A 21,414-nucleotide genomic window follows, 5' to 3' on the forward strand; every position below is an offset into this window, starting at 1 on the left:
GTTCTGACAATGGCAGAGCTGGATCAGTCTCGTATCAATGAAGTAATGATGAAAATGGATGCAATGCAATGGATTTTCAACCCGCCTGCTGCGTCTCACCACGGCGGTATCTGGGAGCGTCAAATTCGCACCGTGAGAAAAGTGCTGAGCTCTGTTGTGAAGCAACAGCTCTTAGAAGATGAAGGACTACACACTCTCCTATGTGAAGTTGAGAGCATCATCAATGGGAGACCCTTAACCACGAACACAGATCACCCAAATGATCTCGAGCCGCTGACGCCCAATCATCTGCTTGCGTTGAAAACACAGCCTAGTTTTCCACCTGGTGTGTTCACTAAGGATGATGTTTACGTCCGCCGACGCTGGAGACAAATACAATATATGGTGGATCTGTTCTGGCGAAGGTGGACTCACGAATACTTACCGCTTCTGCAAGAACGGCAAAAATGGCTCGGCTTAAGTAGAAGTTTCAAGGTTGGAGATGTCGTTCTCGTCGCAGATTCGTTTCTGCCAAGAAACTCCTGGATGTTAGGCAGAGTCATGAGAGTGATGCCTGACTCCAAAGGCGTTGTCAGAAGTGCTGAGGTTCGGACGAAGACCAGCATCATTCAAAGACCAATAACTAAACTTTGTTTGTTGCAGGGAGAAGACTGAAGATAGAAGAGAAAGACTTGAATAGAGTACAAATTACCATTTGAATAGTTTGAATAGTCTATGAAAAGTATTTAGTTGTCAAGTATGTTAATACTTTCCAGTTAACGTTTACCTTAAATACTTGCCTATGAAGAAAAGAAGATTATTGCTGAAAGGAATTAAAGAAAGTGTTGAATGTAAGAGTATAAATGACTTCAGTTTAAGTTTAAGTTGATAATTGATATGTTAAGGCCTAGTCAATTAGGGACCGGGATATGTTGAAGCCATTTCTATGGAAGTAAAATATTTTAGTTTATTTTGTAAAACCTGAGAAAACTTGTGTTGCAAATAAAACATAGAAATTGGAATGTAAACAGTTAACCAGTGATTTAGTATAATGTAATTTGATTGGATGTTAGATTTAGTATGAAAGAAATAGTACCCGCGAAACAGTCAGAAGCCACTGGACTTTGGAGCAACACAGTCTTTTGACCTACACGTAACTGTACATTTAATTTGTAAGAAAAGTAAATATCCTAAGTTTTAATTTTTTATGTTTTTGAGATTCATAATTAAACAGTCAAACGAAGAACTCTGGATTCAAGACTTTTATTTGACGTTCGTGTTTGAGTACAAAAGAACTTTGAAGTCCTAAGCTAGTGAGTCAGCTTGTTGCACTCACACACTTAAAATGGTCACACGTGTTCACTTCACACTAAGCACTGCAACTCACAAAAACTCACAGTGAATCAGGTCTCCACTCGCGGTCCCAGCCGACTTCTTCTCAATCGACGAACTGTGCATCCAAACTGTGTGGGAAGTGTACTATGAACACACAACTGGCATTAGAGGCTTCAAACCAGATTTCAATATACTCCGGGGAAGTTTCACCACACTGTTGTATACCGCAGATATTGTAGGCATTAGTTTTCCTAATAAAGCTTACAAAGGACACTTATCTGCCTGATGAAGTAACATAGATGCACGGCCTCTCTTCCTTTGTTCGTATTACCTCCCTTTACAAATCCAGGTCGGCCAAACCGCTGATTTATGCTGCCTTCACGTGCTATCGGAAATTTGATAATTCCGACTTTGAAGTCGTGATTACGAGCTCATTGCACTCAAGTTTCAAAATGTCAGGGCGTTCATGTGCAATTTTTACCTAGGAAACTCGTATTTACGATAATTCCGAGAGCACGTGAAGGCAGCATTAAAGCTCCTTCCTAATGGTGTGCAGTCTCTCCCTGCTCTGTGTGACTGCCTCTCTGCACACAAACATCTCCTTTTATAATCCCCCTCGTGATTGTATGTCCCTCTCGCGGCTCAGTCTCCGCTCGTCGCACAGCTGGTGCTCGTTTGCCCATCATCTGAGCCCGGCTAGACTGTTTGCACGGAAGAACCCGGAACCGGTCTGGTGTTGCACCGAAATCGCTCCTACAGAGAAACAACATTTGGCAACAATGGTTCCGCTTTGCGTCACCCCGTGACAAGACCAAGCTCAATTTAAGATTGAACATTGGTCTGGGGAGTGTGTGCTGTATTTTCTACTGCACACGCGAGCATAAATGCGCATAAATTAAAATACTCTGTACGCAATTGGATAGTCCTTTCACCAATCAGACCACAAGAGGCGTGATAAACAAGCATAATTCAAATGACTCTGTACGCAATTGGATAGTCCTTCAACCAATCAGATCACAAGAGGCATGATCAACGGGCAACAACCCATCGCTTCTCTATCCGTCATTCAATTCAATTCAATTCAAATTTATTTGTATAGCGCTTTTCACAATACACATTGTTTCAAAGCAGCTTTACAGAAAGTGCATTTCATAAATGTACATTGAAAAATGTTAGAAGAGAATGTTAAAGAAAAATGTTAGAATAAATCAATCAATCATGTATTATTTTAGGCCATAACAACGCTGGCGTTGAGTCGTCTCTTCACAGGCGTCGAGTCGTCTCTTCACAGGTGTTGGGGCATCTGAAGTCTCCATGAGAGGCTGGATACAAACTGGAGCTGACGAACTAGTTACCTCGGGACAAGTGTCCCGAGATAACAACAGAAAAGCAGATGGGAAATAATTAGCATAGCTGCTGTTCAGAATATTAATGCTTTTGATCCGATTTAACTGTAGTATAAAACGTATTTATAATGTGAATGCTTGGCTAAAGAGATGCGTCTTTAATCTAGTTTTAAACTTGGACAGCGAGTCTGAACCTCAAACAATATCAGGAAGACTATTCCAGAGTTTAGGAGCTAAATGTGAAAATGCCCTCCCTCCTTTAGTGGACTTAGATATCCTAGGAATGACCAGAAGCCTCGAGTTTAGTGATCTTAAAGAGCGCGATGGATTGTAGGGCGATAGAAGATCCGTTAAATACACTGGAGCTAAACCATTTAGGGCTTTATAGGTCAGTAGCAATACTTTGTAATTGATACGGAACTTAATAGGTAACCAGTGTAGAGATGATAAAATTGGTGTTATATGATAATATTTTCTTGACCTAGTAAGAACTCTAGCAGCTGCGTTTTGGACTAACTGTAGCTTGTTTATTGATGATGCAGGACAACCAGCTAATAAAGCATTACAGTAATCTAGTCTCGAGGTCATGAATGCATGAACTAACTTTTCTGCATCAGAAATAGATAGCATGTTACATAGCTTAGCAATGTTTCTAAGGTGGAAAAATGCCGTTCTTGTAACATATGAAATATGATTTTCGAAAGACAAGTTGCGGTCTAATATAACACCCAGGTCTTTTACTGTAGTGGATAAAGTGACAGGACATCCTTCCAAGTTAAAGTTGTATTGTGAGAGGTTTTGTGGGCAGTTTTTTGGACCAATAAGTAATACCTCCGTTTTATCTGAATTTAATAGCAGAAAATTACACGTCATCCAGTGTTTAAAGTCCTCGTGAAATCAAAATTGACCATATTTACTTTGTTAGCGCAAATTGCTAGTTTTGTGGTGAACAATCCATCCGTGTAAGTCAATCCGCATCAAAAAATTATTTGGCTTCGTAATCTTTAATCAAAATCTGAAAATGCTCCTCCCCTCTACATTGGTAGGCCTTTTTTGATGACGTCTCTTTGACGGCTTGGGCTTCGACGCCGAATGCCATCATTAAACACGCCCATCCAACTGACCCGCGAGCTAATAAACAGAGATGGCGAGGAGGTGCGTTTTTTGAATGAAACGCCTATGTTTCTATATCCAATCAGGTCACAGGGAGGAAAAAACAAACCACGCCCTCTGTTCTGCTCATTTAGTATTCCGTTTCTCTCGGAAATACGTCAAATCACTGAAATAAAGTCGGTTGCAACTTCCGGTTCACTGGGACTTTAATATCATCAACACACGCTGTCAGTTTAGATAATTTAGCGTTTTCATCTGGTCGTGATGAAATATATAATTGAGTGTCATCAGTATAACAGTGGAAATTAATTCCATGTTTTCTTATAATATTACCAAGTGGCAGCATATATATTGAGAATAGCAGAGGGCCTAGCACGGATCCTTGCGGCACCCCATAGTCTACTGACGTTATCTTTGATTTTTCCCCATTTAGACAGACAAAATGGTAGCGGTCTGATAAATACGATCTAAACCAGTTTAATGCCTGTCCCTGAACACCAGTGTAATTTTGAAGTCGATCTAAAAGTATTTTATGATCTATAGTATCGAACGCAGCAGTAAGATCGAGTAGAACTAGTATTGAGATACAGGCTTGGGCAGAAGCTAGAAGTAAATCATTTGTGATTTCAACGAGTGCGGTTTCTGTGCTGTGATGCGGCCTGAATCCTGATTGAAATTTTTCATAGATATCATTTTCTTGCAAGAAAGAGCACAATTGAGCGGACACAACTTATTCTAGTATTTTAGACAGGAATGGAAGATTTGAAATTGGTCTGTAATTTGCTAGGTTATTATGATCTAATTGTGGCTTCTTAATGAGAGGTTTTATGACTGCCAACTTGAATATTCTTGGAACATGACCTAAAGATAAAGACGAGTTAATAATATTGAGAAGATGCTCTTCCACTACAGGTAACAACTCTTTCAGTAGTTTAGTGGGTATTGGATCTAATGAACATGTTGTTGGTTTAGATGCAATGATAAGTTTATTTAGCTCTTCCTGTCCTATAGTTGTAAAGCGGTGTAGTAGTTCTTGAGGGGCGATAATTGCGGTTGAATCATACGACATCATTAAAGATTGTACATTTACAATTTTGTTTCTGATGCTTTCTATTTTCTCAGTGAAGAAATTCATAAAATCATTACTACTAAACTGTAACGGAATATTTTGTTCAGGCGATGCTTGTTTGTTTGTTAGTCTAGCCACAGTGTTAAATAAAAACCTTGGATTATTTTGGTTATTTTCTATTAGTTTGCGGAGATGCTCAGCCCTGGCTGCTTTTAGGGCCTTTTTATAACGTGACATACTATCTTTCCATGCGATTCTAAAGACCTCTAAATTAGTTTGTTTCCAATTACGCTCTAAGTTACGAGTTTCTCTCTTGATAACATGTGTAGCACTGTTGTACCATGGTGCTTTAGTTTTCTCTCTAACCTTTTTTAATCTAATTGGTGCAACAATTTCTAATGTGCTAGAGAAAATCGTGCTCATACTGCTAGCCATTTCCTCTAGTTCATCTGTTTGTTTGGGTTCACTGAGCAGCTGAGACAGATCAGGTAAGCTATTTGAGAATCTATCTATAGTGGTTGGAAGGATTGTTCTGCCTGGTCGATAACGTGGGGCAACATGACAGATTTCAGCAGTACGCAGTATGCAAGTTACCATGTAATGGTCAGTGACATCATCACTTTGTGGTATAATATCTATATCGGTTGGGTTGGTTCCATGTGATATAATTAAATCTAGTGTGTGATTAAGACGATGAGTGGGACCAGTGACGTTTTGCTTAACCCCAAAGGAGTTTAATAGATCTGTAAACGCAGCCCCTAATGCATCATTTGTGTTATCTACGTGTATGTTAAAATCTCCAACAATTAATTCTTTATCGACGTTGACCAATAGATCTGAGAGAAAGTCTGCAAACTCTTTTAAGAAATCAGCATAGGGCCCTGGAGGTCTATATACAGTAGCCAGGGCTAGAGATAATACGGATTTCTTTCTTACATCTAAGAGCGTAACATTTAGCACTAGTACTTCAAACGAATTAAATCTGTGACCTGTTTTCTGAGTAACATTAAGAATATCTCTATAGATTGTTGCAACACCGCCGCCACGACCAATCAGATGGGGCTCATGCTTATAACAGTATCCTGGTGGAGTAGACTCATTAAGACCGAAATAATCATTTGGCTTAAGCCAGGTTTCAGTAAGGCAAAGTACATCGAAACTATTATCTGTGACCATTTCATTTACAATAACCGCCTTAGGTGTGAGCGATCTAATGTTTAGAAGACCTAGTTTTAGAAATTGTTTTTGTTCACTAATATTGCGATTTTCTGGTTTAATCACAATTAGATTTTTCCTAGATCCTACAGTAGATTTAATGTTTGACCTCACTAAACGAGGAATAGACACAGTTTCTATATAATGTTCTACATTGGTACTTATGTCAATTAAGTTAGGACAGCAAATACTGTGATTTGGACATATGATGGTGTCTGGATGGTGTCTGGTGTCATCAAGATAATCCCCCCAATAGCGCGCCAAGTGGACAAGCTAGTCTGTGATTGGTTCCCGCAAAAGTGTAACAGAAGCAGCAGAAATGAGTGTACGGGTTTCCAGACTGAGATCAGGCTAGGTTTACCCAGTCTAGTACAGTCGATACAAGATCTGATCAATATATCTAATTCTAGAAAGAACTATTTAGACAATTCAATCCGACTTTATTTACACTGTGAGAGTTGTTGACTATTGAGTGGAAAAACTTGTCGCAATTCAATTAATATTAATATTTATACAGCGCTTTTCACAATCCATATCGTTTCAGTGCAGCTTTACAGAAAATGCATTTGTCTACATTACAATTTAGAGTGATCTGTTATCAGAGGAGACTGTGTCCAAGTTATGCATTTCAGAAATATACATATACAAATCACGCAGTTAGCTAACAATGTATTAATTTAAGCCAGAAACCGTGAGCTCATTGAAGTATTTATTACAAGTTGTCAACATAATGATTACAATATATAGAAAATATGAGCACTTGTAAGGTTTTTCTCCATTATGAATTTATGATGACTTGACGTAATAAAGCTCTTCCCAAATCACAAACACACATGAGGCTTCTCATCTGAATGAACTTTGAGGTGTTTTTTTAGACTTAGTGGCAACTTAAAATCTTTACCACACTGATCACAGTTAAATGGCTTTTCTTCAGAGTGAATAAACAGATGATTTTTTAAATCTGATGGATCGCTGAAACTCTTCTCACACTGAGTGCAGTGGTACGGCTTCTCTCCAGTATGAACTCGCTCGTGTGTTTTCAGGTTTCCAGATCGATTAAATCTCTTGTCACAGTATGAGCACTTGTAAGGTTTTTCTCCAGTGTGAATTCTTTGGTGCCGTTTCAGATGACCAGTTGTACCAAAGCTCTTCCCACAGTCACAACACAAATGATCTCTCACTCTTGTGTGTGCTTTCTGGTGCTGTTGAAAACTGTTCAGTCGTGAAAAACTCTTTCCACAGAGAGAACACACATGAGGCTTCTCACCTGAATGAACTTTGATGTGTTCTTTTAGTTCTGATAATGGAATAAAATATTTACCACACTGATCACAGCTGAATGTTTTTTTCCCAGAGTGACGGAGCAGATGATCCTTGAGAGCTGATGGTTGAGTAAAACTCTTTCCACACTGAGTGCATGTATACAGTTTCTCTCCAGTATGAATTCTTTGGTGCCGTTTCAGATGACTAGATGTAGTAAAGCTCTTCCCACAGTCACAACACACATGATCTCTCACTCCTGTGTGTGTTCTCTGGTGTTGTTTAAAATTGTTCATCCGCGTAAAACTCTTTCCACAGAGAGAACACACATGAGGTCTCTCATCTGAATGAACTATCAGGTGTTGTTTTAGATGTGATGATGAAATAAAATCTTTACCACACTGATCACAGTTAAATGGTTTTTCTCCAGAGTGACGGAGCAGATGAATTCTGAGACCTGATGCTTGAGAAAAACTCTTTCCACACTGAGTGCATGTACACGGTTTCTCTCCAGTGTGAACTCTCATGTGTGTGTTAAGGTGTCCTTTTCTCCTGAAACTCTTTCCACACTGAGAGCAGGTGTGCAGCTTTTTGGCTTTTGTTTCTTGAGTTTTGAAGTCACAGAGTTTCTTTACATCATTTAGTTTGTGTTGTTGCTCCTTCTCTTCCATCTGGTCTAAAATAAACATATAAAGTAGTCAGAATCAGATCAATGAGGTTAAATGTGAAAATTAAAAAAACTCAGCAGAAAACAAGGCAGTCTGTGTGAGTATAAAGTATCGGTAACACTTTACTATAAGGTTTCATTAGTTAACATGAACTAATAATGAACTGCACTTCTACAGCATTTATTAATCTTAGTTCATGTTAATTTCAACATTTACAAAAGTTGTATTTATTTAAAGCTACACTGTGTCACTTTTTTAGTTTATTCTTAGCTAAAAACACTTAGTTCTTTCAAAAATATATGTGCTCATTAATGTATATTTACTTCTTTCAAGTAATAAAGTATTCTCGTAAGTTTATAATATGCAATTGAAAATACATACGGGTGAGGGGTTCGAATGCGGGTCGCCATGTTGCTCCTCCATCTTGAAAGTACATTAGCCAAAGAGGGACATACCCGTAAATTCAAGCTTCGCCTTTGGCGTTTTAACACTTGATGGCACCGTGTCCAATGTGGACGAGGTCGAACTGGAAGCCATGTTAATCTTGGACTAAATCGGCCACCGTAGGAGTTAAAATGAAATCGGAATTGAGAGGAAGAGAAACTAATATTCACTGGATGGTCATATACCTTTTCACCACTAGATGGGGGAAAATATCACACAGTGTAGCTTTAACATTTGTTAAGTAAGTTTTATTAACTAACATTAACAAAGATTAATAAATATTGTAACAAATGTTTTGTTGATTTTTAGTTAATACATTAACTAATTTTAACAAATGAGACCTTATTGTAAAGTGTTAAAGGGGTGGTAAAACACGATTTCACTTTTCTAACTTTAGCTAGTGTGTTATGTTGCTGTTTGAGCATAAACAACATCTGCAACGTTACAACGTTCAAAGTTTAAAGCAAAGGGAGATGTTTGCTTTTAAAGAAATCAATTTCTAAGGACTACAGCAAACGGCCGGTAGGGACTACAGACATTCCTCCAGGGTCTCTGACATCACCAGCCCCCATATTTACATAAACCCCACCTCCGAGAATATTAAATAAGGGGGGGGCGAGGCCATTTTTTTTTTGCTGTGGGGAAGCTGTTGTGGTATAGTTAGTAGGCTGGAGTGTTGTTGCTGCAATGCCGACGAAACACTGTTATTTTCATCCGGATTGCACGTCCACTTTGTTCAGTCTTCCTAGGGATGGGGGAGTAACACCGTGTCCTAACTACACGCGACGCGATAAGAGTCCAGCGATAAGCAACATGTCTGTCCACACCAGACGTGACGCGACTGCGAGATGCAGTAAATCAATCAAAAACCACAGCCAATCAGAACAGCGTGTGGGCGGGCTCTGACGGCAAGTGCACGGCACCAGAGATTAATCTTGACGGCACTCTCAAGGAAATGGATAAGAACATAATAAAATTCACAAATATTACACCATTTAAACATTACTAAAATACTAATGTAGTGGACAGCACATTCCAGGGCCCAGTTTATGTCCAGGCCCCTCTCGGTCCATAACAGTGTACAAAGGTTTTCCTGTAATAGTTTGTATTGTTAATTGTACGTTGTAGCAAGGAAGTACACAGATGACAACGCACATTCATACTTAACGTTATCCGACAAACACCTAACATTACAAACTTTTTTTTAAATCTCAACAGCGAACTTGGCATTAGTGTAAATTATTCTGTGATTAGAGCTTTTATGTATTGTTTATCTACAGGCATGCTAAACATGTTTGATTTGGCTACTAGTAAAGCCAATGTTTATTGTTCGTTTTGGGTTAATAGTTCTTGCGACAGATATTTGGCTATAATCATTCTAAAAATACAAAAGTAACAGTGCCATTCAGCAGCGATCACTATAGATCCGCAGTCTTTACTCTTGAGGACTGAACAGGTTCTGCTCGATCATCTGCACTAAAATGTTCTGGATCTGATTCAGGCTCAAATTGGTATGGTTTTATTGACGCCATTGTTTCTAATTCTACCAAAGCACAGTCTACCAGTAAAGGGAAGGGGCGTGGCGTTTCTGACAAACGTGCACTGCGGTGAGCGAATCAAAACACACTGGGCCAGCTAACCAATCAGAGCCCATTGCGTATTTTTGGGGGACCGGCTTCATAGAACCGGAAACCATCAGCAGGGTTTCTGCAGGTTTCATCAAATCTAATTTAATGCTTTTTAATGCCGATTTGTTTTATTTTTAATGCCATATATATGTCGCTAAATGTCGATAGATGACGTCATACGGCAATTCGAATATTTGCATTCACATTCTGCCAAGTGTCAGCCCTTTATATTTGTTTGCTTCTCTGCTGCTACCCTTTATGCTCCCATTATATATTTTAATACAGCCAAATCCCCAATAAAATTATTTCATCTATATATTTTTCAGTTTTTGTTGTCAGACAATATAAAATGGTGACTGAAACGCGGCCCATTAAGACTACATACAGGGCTCGACATTAAGCCTTGTCATTCACTTGTACGAGTAAAACAGTTGCTTGTCCGAAAAAAAGAGATTTTTTGTAGTGTAAAATTTCTGAAGCAATATCCTTTTAGAATATTGGAGCTTTAACATACTTGAATCTACATGTGTGATAGATTTGTGTCTGTTACCAATCAAACTAAATCATTTACAAATTTACAATAAAAAAATTACAACTGCATTAAATAATTTTATGGGATTGTAAGAAATGTTAAGAAATTAAAAGTAAACCACCAGTAGATGGCGTCAAGTAACTGTCTTAAGTGAGTCATTCATTCAAACGATTCATTCCAATGGCTGATTCATTCAAGAATGAGGCAGGTGTTTATGAATGAGTCATTGAATCTTTGACTCAACCGATTGGTCAAAACGCTGAATCATTCAGTAACGAAATCAAGACTGAGCCTGCGTCTCAATGTGCATTCTATCCATCCTAAAGACATTAGTAATATTCAATACTATATAGGGCGGATAGTATGCACATTGGGATTCAGGGTTGCTACGCTATGGTTCTGCTGTGATCTTTGACTGTTTTTGTTCTATTTTAGCAGTGAAAATAATTTCAAACAATGTTCCTTCTAAAATGTAATTGACTTAATATTAACTATTTGTTAACTGGACTGTTGTATGAAATCAGTGTCACGTTTTTAATCGTGATGCTAGCCTGCTTAGGAAAACAGCATTCTAGGTCGTGTGATTTTGTATCTGATAACTGTATCAAGTTAAAAAAAAAAACTCCACATTTTGAATTTTTACCGCAGTATGTTTAACTGAGCTCCTCCATGGACTGCCACCTTAACGTGGTGGAGGGGTTTGAGTACCCGAATGACCCTAGGAGCTATGTTGTCCGGGGCTATATGCCCCTGGTAGGGTCTCCCAAGGCAAACAGGTCCTAGGTGACGGGTCAGACTAAGAGCAGTTCAAAAACCCCTCATGATGACAAAAAGACGGAGGACCGTGACGTCGCCCGGTATGGCGCAGCCGGGGCCCCACCCTGGAGCCAGGCCTGGGGTTGGGGCTCGTATGCGAGCGCCTGGTGGCCGGACCTTCCCCCACGGGGTCCGGCCGGGCTCAGCCCGAAGGAGCGACGTGGGGACACCTTCCCGTGGGCCCACCACTCACGGGAGGGACCGTAAGGGGCCGGTGCAAAGCGAATCGGGCAGCAGTCGAAGGCGGGGGCCTAGACTGCCCGATCCCTGGACACGGAAACTGGCTCTTGGGACATGGAATGTCACCTCGCTGGCGGGGAAAGAGCCTGAGCTTGTGCGTGAGGTTGAGAGGTTCCGACTAGAGATAGTCGGAATCACCTCCACGCATGGCTTGGGCTCTGGAACCACACTCCTCGAGAGGGGATGGACTCTTTACCACTCTGGAGTTGCCCATGGTGAGAGGCGGCGGGCTGGTGTGGGTTTGCTTATAGCCCCCCAGCTCTGCTGCCATGTGTTGGAGTTTACCCCGGTGAACGAGAGGGTCGTTTCCCTGCGGCTTCGGCTCGGGGATAGGTCTCTCACTGTTGTGTGTGCCTACGGGCCGAACGGCAGTGCAGAGTACCCGACCTTCTTGGGGTCTCTGGGAGGGGTGCTGGAGAGTGCTCCGACTGGGGACTCCGTCGTTCTACTGGGGGACTTCAACGCCCACGTGGGCAATGACAGTGAAACCTGGAGGGGCGTGATTGGGAGGAACGGCCCCCCTGATCTGAACCCGAGTGGTGTTCAGTTATTGGACTTCTGTGCTAGTTACAGTTTGTCCATAACGAACACCATGTTCAAGCATAAGGGTGTCCATCAGTGCACATGGCACCAGGACACCCTAGGTCGTAGGTCAATGATCGACTTTGTGGTCGTTTCATCTGATCTGCGGCCGTATGTCTTGGACACTCGGGTGAAGAGAGGGGCGGAGCTGTCAACTGATCACCACCTGGTGGTGAGTTGGATCCGATGGCGGGGGAGGAAGCTGGATAGACTCGGTAGACCCAAACGTACTGTGAGGGTCTGCTGGGAACGTTTGGCCGAGTCTCCTGTCAGAGAGATCTTCAACTCCTGCCTCCGGCAGAGCTTCGACCGGATCCCGAGGGAGGCTGGAGATATTGAGTCCGAGTGGACCATGTTCTCCACCTCCATTGTCAAAGCGGCTGCTCGGAGCTGTGGACGCAAGGTCTCCGGTGCCTGTCGAGGCGGCAATCCCCGAACCCGGTGGTGGACACCGGAAGTAAGGGATGCCGTCAAGCTGAAGAAGGAGTCCTATCGGGCCTGGCTGGCTTGTGGGACTCCTGAGGCAGCTGACAGGTACCGACAGGCTAAACGGACTGCAGCCCGGGTGGTCGTGGAGGCAAAAACTCGGGCCTGGGAGGAGTTCGGTGAGGCCATGGAAAAAGACTATCGGCTGGCCTCGAAGAGATTCTGGCAAACCGTCCGGCGCCTCAGGAGGGGGAAGCAGTGCCCTACCAACGCTGTTTACAGTGGCGATGGGCGGCTGTTGACCTCGACTGGGGATGTTGTCGGACGGTGGAAGGAATACTTCGAGGATCTCCTCAATCCCGCCGTCACGTCTTCCATTGAGGAAGCAGAGGCTGGGGGCTCAGAGGAGGACTCGTCCATCACCCGGGCTGAAGTCACCGAGGTGGTCAAGAAACTCCTCGGTGGCAAGGCACCGGGGGTGGATGAGATCCGCCCTGAGTACCTCAAGTCTCTGGATGTTGTGGGGCTGTCTTGGCTGACACGCCTCTGCAGCATCGCGTGGCGGTCGGGGACAGTGCCTCTGGGATGGCAGACCGGGGTGGTGGTCCCTCTTTTTAAGAAGGGGGACCGGAGGGTGTGTTCCAACTATAGGGGGATCACACTTCTCAGCCTCCCCGGGAAAGTCTATGCCAGGGTACTGGAGAGGAGAATCCGGCCGATAGTGGAACCTCGGATTCAGGAGGAACAGTGTGGTTTTCGTCCTGGTCGCGGAACACTGGACCAGCTCTATACCCTCTACAGGGTGCTGGAGGGTTCATGGGAGTTTGCCCAACCAGTCCACATTTGTTTTGTGGATTTGGAGAAGGCATTCGACTGTGTCCCTCGCGGCGTCCTGTGGAGGGTGCTGGGGGAATATGGGGTCCGGGGTCCTTTACTGAGGGCTGTCCGGTCCCTGTATGACCGAAGCAGGAGTTTGGTCCGCATTGCCGGCAGTAAGTCAGACTTGTTCCCGGTGCATGTTGGACTCCGGCAGGGCTGCCCTTTGTCGCCGGTTCTGTTCATAATTTTTATGGACAGAATTTCTAGGCGCAGCCAAGGGCCGGAGGGTGTCAGGTTTGGGGACCACACGGTTTCGTCTCTGCTCTTTGCGGATGACGTTGTCGTGTTGGCCCCTTCTAACCAGGACCTTCAGCATGCATTGGGGCGGTTTGCAGCCGAGTGTGAAGCGGCTGGGATGGGGATCAGCACCTCCAAATCCGAGGCCATGGTCCTCAGTCGGAAAAGGGTGGCTTGCCCACTCCAGGTTGGTGGAGAGTTCCTGCCCCAAGTGGAGGAGTTTAAGTATCTAGGGGTCTTGTTCACGAGTGAGGGGAGGATGGAACGGGAGATTGACAGACGGATCGGTGCAGCTTCTGCAGTAATGCGGTCGATGTACCGGTCTGTCGTGGTGAAGAAAGAGCTAAGCCGTAAGGCGAAGCTCTCGATTTACCGGTCAATCTACGTTCCTACTCTCACCTATGGTCATGAGCTTTGGGTCATGACCGAAAGGACAAGATCCCGGATACAGGCGGCCGAAATGAGCTTTCTCCGCAGGGTGGCTGGGCGCTCCCTTAGAGATAGGGTGAGAAGCTCAGTCACTCGGGAGGAACTCGGAGTAGAGCCGCTGCTCCTCCACATCGAGAGGGGACAGCTGAGGTGGCTCGGGCATCTGTTCCGGATGCCTCCTGAACGCCTTCCCGGGAAGGTGTTTCGGGCATGTCCAACCGGGAGGAGGCCCCGGGGAAGACCAAGGACACGCTGGAGGGACTCTGTCTCCCGGCTGGCCTTGGAACGCCTCGGTGTCCCCCCGGAAGAGCTAGAGGAAGTGTCTAGGGAGAGGGAAGTCTGGGCATCTCTGCTTAGACTGCTGCCCCCGCGACCCGGCCCCGGATAAGCGGAAGAAGATGGATGGATGGATGGATGTTTAACTGAGTTTCCTTATGTGTGTGCGTCACTCATGTGTCCATTTCCCCTCGAGATGGTGCACAAGCCTAAACAGCTATTTTTTTAGGAGAGCCACACTGATAGGGCAAAATCAATAGCCACTTTTACTGCAAAGTTATCAAAAGTTACATCCAGTCATAAATAGCATGTCTGCTTATCAGTCATCCCTGAACATACAATATGCAAAGCAATAAATACAAAAGGTAGATAGATAGTGGGTATGCATAATATATTTTAATGTAAACTTTCTGTCAATTGAAATTTTTTTCTAGATTATTCACACATTTTTCTGTCTAAAACATGCTTTTAATATATTGTATGATGTAATAATTCCACAGTAAATCACCAATGTAGAAAAAATAAAGACAGTATATATTAAATATTTGTTCAAAGTTAATTTTAGACGTTATTTAACTCATTTAAAACTCATTGTTCTTATGAGGATACTTCATAAAACGTACATTTAGGCATAATTCTGTGTGTTATTGTTTGTTAATGAGCGAAAGAGAACTTGATTCTGGCACAACCCACACCACTAGGCTGCGTCAGAAATCACGTACTGGGTGAGTAGGTACTATATTTGAATTTGAACGAACTTCGCGACCGTTAAAAAAATATGTTCTATATAGTATGAATTAATGTAGAATGAATGTAATCCGGACGTACTACATCCGCCATGTTGTCATGATCATGTGACCTACCAGCGTCAGTTGCGTCCCTTCACCTCCATTCATAAATCGTTTTCCATGGCCTCATGGGAGGAGAGTAAAGTGTCCATCGCATGCGCACTTCAGAATCTCGCCGAATCTCGTAAGAATCTTACTATGAATTCGGACGTACTACTCTGTTGGCGTACTGTTTTTCGCACACTATATAGTAGAGAACTATTCGATTTCGGACGCAGCTCTAGTTTTTTTGTTCTCTGGCAGAGCGCACAGCCTCAACTGAATGCGCTGCTCCTCTCAGCCAATCACTGAACAGCAGACGCAGAGAGAGGTGCGCCTGCGCAGTGGCAGGAAAGCAAGATCTCGCGCTCGTGCGGCAGTAGCGGGGGTTTCGGAAGCTAGATCAGGTTAATAAGTATATTCATCACATTAGCTTTCTTATGAAGGCTATATTCAATATAAACTGGTTTTCTAAAAAAAAATAATGCCTGTAAGAATACAATTTAATGCTTTTTAATGCCATTTAAGGTCTTAATTTTCGCAAAATCCATTTAATGACTTTTAATGCTTTTTAATGCCCCGCGGATACCCTGATCAGACCGTTTTTACAAGGAGGGACAGAGCAGTGTAGAATAAAGGTCAAATATATGAAATATAATGACATTTTTTAAAAACGAAGCATGAACACATACGACATACACATTTCTAACTTCAATAGCATTTGAACAGAACGACTTACAGTATCAAAACCAACTGTAAAGTGTTCATCTAAGTGTTTGATGCACACATTTTACACATTCCGCTCAAATGCTAATGAAGTTAGAAATGTGTAGGTACCAATGTTGTATGTAACTTTAGAGACTGTCCTTAAATTTGCGAATATCGAACGTCCAGCGTCAAACCAACTTTATGCCAGTGAAGAACGGCCGGTAATGCTCCATGACGGCTCGTTGGTCTCTGTAATGTTGGTCGTAATTCGTCAACTAACTGCAAAATCATGTGTCATGGAAATCTGTGATTATCACAAGCATTAAAACGTTGCTGATCTTCATCTTATATAATTAATAAATGTAAAGCTCTCTCGAAAAAGGCTTTTTGTACTGTGATTTTTACCATTAAATTTTACCAAATTATCTTTGATGTGCAAAAGTAAATTCTGTCATTCACTTGTTAATACGATTAAAACTGGGTTGTGATCATTTATCATCCATATACTGGTTATTATTTCACAGCTACTAAAGCAGTCAATAATGAAGAATGAAGAATGGCCACCAACCTATTTGTTCCTCAGTCTCTTCATGTTTTATTCTGGATGGTTCTGGATAACTCATGTCTTCAATCTCCTCTTTAATAAACTCCATCTTTAACAGTCACACAGATTTCAGCTGCTATACCTGGAGTTTGTCCTTCTCTTGTAGGATGATGGGAATATTCCCAGTATTTATTGGTGAATTGTTGTGGGAGGGGCTTCACTGGTGGGAGGGGCTTCACTGGTGGGAGGGGCTTCACTGGTGGGAGGGGCTTCACTGTGAGATACTGACGCCCACAGGACCAGATCTGGACAAATCAAAGAGAAGTTACTGAATTTATACTGAATTACCAGAGTCGACTAGCCTGGTTAAAACCAGACCATTCTCAGTAGTAACTGAGTTATGGTCTGGCAAAGCTTCATAGACAAATCATTTCCAAAGGGGCGTCACCAACGGGCGTCGTTCAAATGCCTCTCGGCGCAATTGGATAGACCTAAAACCAATCAGAGCGATGAGGGAGATGACGTATGCAGAGCGACGGAGAAACATCTGAGACTCTGGCCGTTTCTCAATATGCGTTCTTGTCTGTACTTGTGTTCTCAAATAGGAAATGTCCCTGGTTTCCATTTCAGAAATCTGGTCACCTAACCTAAACCACATATTAATGTTTAATATATTATTTTTAAAATGTAAACGAAAAGAGGCAGGGTGTTTTATACTTTGTTTTATTATAAATATATAAGATAATCAATGTAGGCTTAGCTACGCGTTGCCTGAACCATATTCGTGTGGCTATTATTATTATTATGTTTAATTTTTTTTTTTTATGAAATGAGGCACTGGTGTTTTATGACATATTTCGTACGCGAACTTCTGACTTGCGTCCGTGACTTACCAAGTTTTACTCCGGAGAACGAACTCCCGAGGACGGGAGGACACTAGTCCGCCTACTCTGCTCTTGATAGTATCACTCAGTATATATTTGTACATGTAGTGCAGGCAATGCATATTATCTTCAATGCATGTTTATAACAAAACGAAATATAAAAAACCCAGCCTCTTTTCGTTTACATTTAAAAAAAAACACACACACACACACACACACACACACACACACACACACACACACACACACACACGCACACACACACACACGCACGTTTGTTTTTGTGAAATGTGAGGACATTCCATAGGCGTAATGGTTTTTATACCGTACAAACCGTATTTTCTATCCCCTTACACTGCCCCTAAACCTAAACCTAGCCCTCACAGGAGACTGTGCAGTTCACTTTCTGTGAAAAAAACCTCATTCTGTGATTTATAAGCATTTTGAAAAGTGAGGACATGGGGAACGTCCTCATATTTCACCCTCTTTTTGTAATACCTATGTCATACCCATGTCATTATACACATTTGAGTCCTGATATTTCACGAAAACATGCCCACACACACACACACACACACACACACACACACACACACACACACACACACACACACACACACACACACACAATATAGGCTATGATTATCACTGTAATAAATTAAATATGACACAAAACAAAACACAACCCAGTCTCTTTTTGTTAAATGTCAGTTTATGTGTGATCATCAATAGCAATTATAAAAGTATAAGTAAAAGGTATAAGAAGCTATACAATAAATAAAGCAATTCAGTCAAAGTCAGCGCTAGGAGACTACAACGGTAAAGTTTAATATCTTAAAAATATAAAGTTATGAAACTTCACTTTGCCCTCAGACAAAACGATATGTCTAGGAACAAATTATAGATTAATGAGAGCAAAGATCAGCCGTTAGATCTACACAAGACGAGACGAATCATATCTTATGTTTAACCACTACAGAGACAGAGCCAGCGGCAGACGGCAGAAGGACTGGCCGAGGAAAGGCTCCTCTCGGTGGGGTTATGAGCGATTGAGCGCCGCTGAACTACTGGAGCTCACAACTCCGAAAACTGATCAAATTTTAAAAAAGGAAAAGTTTAAATCGCTTAAAACAGACGCGATAGCTGATTCGAACGAGTGATGCTCCACAGCAGCGGCAAATCTGCTTCAACGTCGCTGCGCTGTCGTCATCGTGTAAAGCCGGCCCCAACGTTTCTAATTGGTGCCGCGATTTCTAGGGTTTAGAAATGGGCTTGAATGGACTCTTTGCCAGACTACTTGCAGAGCAAATCTAAATTTGCCGGAAGTTGTCTGGGTTTTCCCAGGCTGAGTCGACCAGACCTGGCTAAAAAATATATTTTGTTAATATTTTTTTCTGAAGAAAGACAAATATAAATTCTGATGAAAGCCAAAATATGAAATGTCATGGATGTATATTTACTGAGTAATCTACAATTCTTTAGAGATTCTGAGCCAAATTACAGGAGGGTAAAATGACTTTAAAAAAAGATGGCTGCTTTATTTTATTTTAAACAGAGATTGGTAGGCCCCATTTTAAAGGCCCCATAGGCCTCATTTTAAAGGCCCCATATGGTAAAATGTCAGAGATATGGATATCTTAATGTGGTTTCATGAGTAAATTGGTCAATTGTTCACATTTTCAGTGGCCAAAACCCAAACGTGGGTCACTTTACACACAGCTGATACTTTTGTCTTTTACAGAGGAATATCTGAACAACAAATAATGTTGAAACTAGAAATGCATCTCGCTTTTTGCTATAAACACAATTACATGGAATATACCTGAGTGCCATAAAATTTCTGTCAGGAATATGGAGTATTTTGATTCAAGTTAGATATTATTACACTCATAATAAACCAGGACACACAACGCATTTCATTACATTGGTCCTTAAACATGTAAACTCTGGAGCTGATTAATGTTAAACTCTGTAATCTGAGAAACATCTCTCACCTGCAGACTGGAAATATAAGGCATCCGGAGGAAATATTACACTTTTGTCCTTCATTCACGATCGTTAACAGCGTCGCTTTCAGTTTAAACTGATCTCAGCTCGTCCGCTCGCGCTTCTCTCTTCTGCGCATGCTCAGTGCGCGTCATTTTTCTTAAAGGGGCCGCATAGTTAAAAAAAATCATACATTGTGATTTCTGGATTTTTTTTTTGATTATGTCTCTCACAGTGGACATGTACCTACGATGATAATCAGACAGAGCCCTCCATGATTTCTAAGTGGGAGAACTTAAAATAGAAAACAGGATGTTCAAAAGGGGCATCATGAAGCTTCGAAGCGTTATGAATCAGTGAGTCGAATCATGATTCGGATCGCGTGTCAAACCGACAAACTGCTGAAATATGGCGATCCAAACTGCTGAATCGACTCACTGATTCATAACGCTCTGAACCGCTGAATCGACTCACTGATTCATAATGCTTCGAAGCTTCACGAGGCCGTGTTTCGAAATCGTCATCACTATATAAGTCGTTATTTAGGGTTTTTTTGCGCACAAAAACTATTCTCGTCTTCATAAAGTTATTGTAGAACCACTGTAGTGAGATGGACTTTGTATCGACGTCTTTAGTAGCTTTTAAGGGTCTTGAAAGTGAACCGTGCATTGTGCCAATGGAGGCCTTTCAGAGCCATCAGATTTACACTAAAATATCTTCATTTGTGTCTGAAGATGAACGGAGGTCTGACGGGTGTCCAACCACATGAGGCTCAGTCATTAATGACACAATTTACATTTTTGGGTGAACTAACCCTTTAACTCTGATAATGTGAGTGTTATGAAAGGCCGCCATAACTCGGTCATCAGTAGACTGAAGACCAGCCAGCCCCACGTCCAGGACCTTGGTACAGCCCAGGTACCAGTTAAAGACATCCTGGTGGGGATAAACACCCACTTTGAGAAAAGGTAAATGCATACATATAGGCCTGCTATTTCTCTCGCCTAATGTTGTGTGTGTTACAATGTAACAACATTGCATGTGGCTAACTCATGAACAACACTGAAAAAAATGATTATGGCCCAATTAAATTAAGCATAATTAATTTGTGCTTGTTTAAATAATTTAAATTTAGTTTTTTTATTTTAATAAAAAAAATGAATTGGTTTTATGGGAATTACATGTGTTTTTGTTTAAATTGAGCTAAAATAAATTGATTGCGACCACTTACGATAACATTTTTTAGTAAATTCAACGAATCATTTTTTTCAGTGAAGGTAGGCCTGCAGTTCATATTCTTTTCACTCACTCACTCACAATTCCAACCACTAACAGAGTAATTTTCTATCTCTCAATTGCAAAAAGATGTGAAGTCTACAAAGAGTTTGCATGTGAAGTTAAAGTTTCACGAAAAAATAATACTCAAGTAAAGTACAGATACTCAAAAAGTGTGCTTAGTTACTGTCCACCTCTGGCAAGTCATAGTTTTCACATGTCGTCACACACGTATAGGAACACCTGGAGGGCAAAACAAGGCTCTCCTCCACTGCCCGCAAGTTATGTTTACAGGTTTGTAGTCAGTATTAATGCAGTGATATTGAAAGATTAAATTCAGTGTGCACATTATTGATGATGCGTGCTTGGTACAGGAAAGCAGTTGAACACAGAACATTGATGCAACACAAGGTTTCTCATTGTGTTTCCCCATTGAAACCAAGAAAACTTGTTTGGTTCATGTTCTTGGCTCATCTGCTCGTCTGTATATTGTGCGCATCATCGTAAAGGTGCAGACTGAATGTGATCTTTTAAAGCTGCACTATGTAACATATTTTCAGTTAAATATCCAAACACCACTAGGCCAGTGTTATATATTTTGTTACAATATCCCAAATGTTTCCAACTATTTGTAAATGGTGAGATGCTCTTTTACCCGAGGAACCGGGACCTGTGAGGGCGTGGCCTGTCGATGACATCATATCCGCGTTAGTTTC

The 21,414-nt window shown here is 41.8% G+C and overlaps 1 protein-coding gene across 2 annotated transcripts; it reads right to left on the reverse strand.

Annotated features, from left to right (window-relative positions):
* Positions 1-1,233: 1,233 nt before the first annotated feature.
* Positions 1,234-19,562, reverse strand: LOC307119965 (uncharacterized protein). Of its 2 annotated transcripts, none has more exons than XM_079806741.1 (3): positions 19,432-19,562; positions 16,696-16,858; positions 1,234-7,993 (listed from the first exon to the last, which is right to left on the reverse strand). In XM_079806741.1, exons 1-3 carry the CDS (start codon positions 19,453-19,455, stop codon positions 6,879-6,881), a joined length of 1,302 nt encoding a protein of 433 aa, XP_079662867.1. In that variant the 5' UTR covers positions 19,456-19,562; the 3' UTR covers positions 1,234-6,878. The 2 variants fall into 2 exon arrangements, with proteins under 2 accessions (XP_079662867.1, XP_079662868.1); XM_079806742.1 differs by having other exon boundaries at positions 16,578-16,858; positions 19,432-19,556.
* Between the last annotated feature and the right edge of the window lie 1,852 nt (positions 19,563-21,414).

Source organism: Gobio gobio (genome assembly GCF_949357685.1).
Source record: "Gobio gobio genome assembly, chromosome: 23".
NCBI classification, from domain to species: Eukaryota; Metazoa; Chordata; class Actinopteri; order Cypriniformes; family Gobionidae; genus Gobio; species Gobio gobio.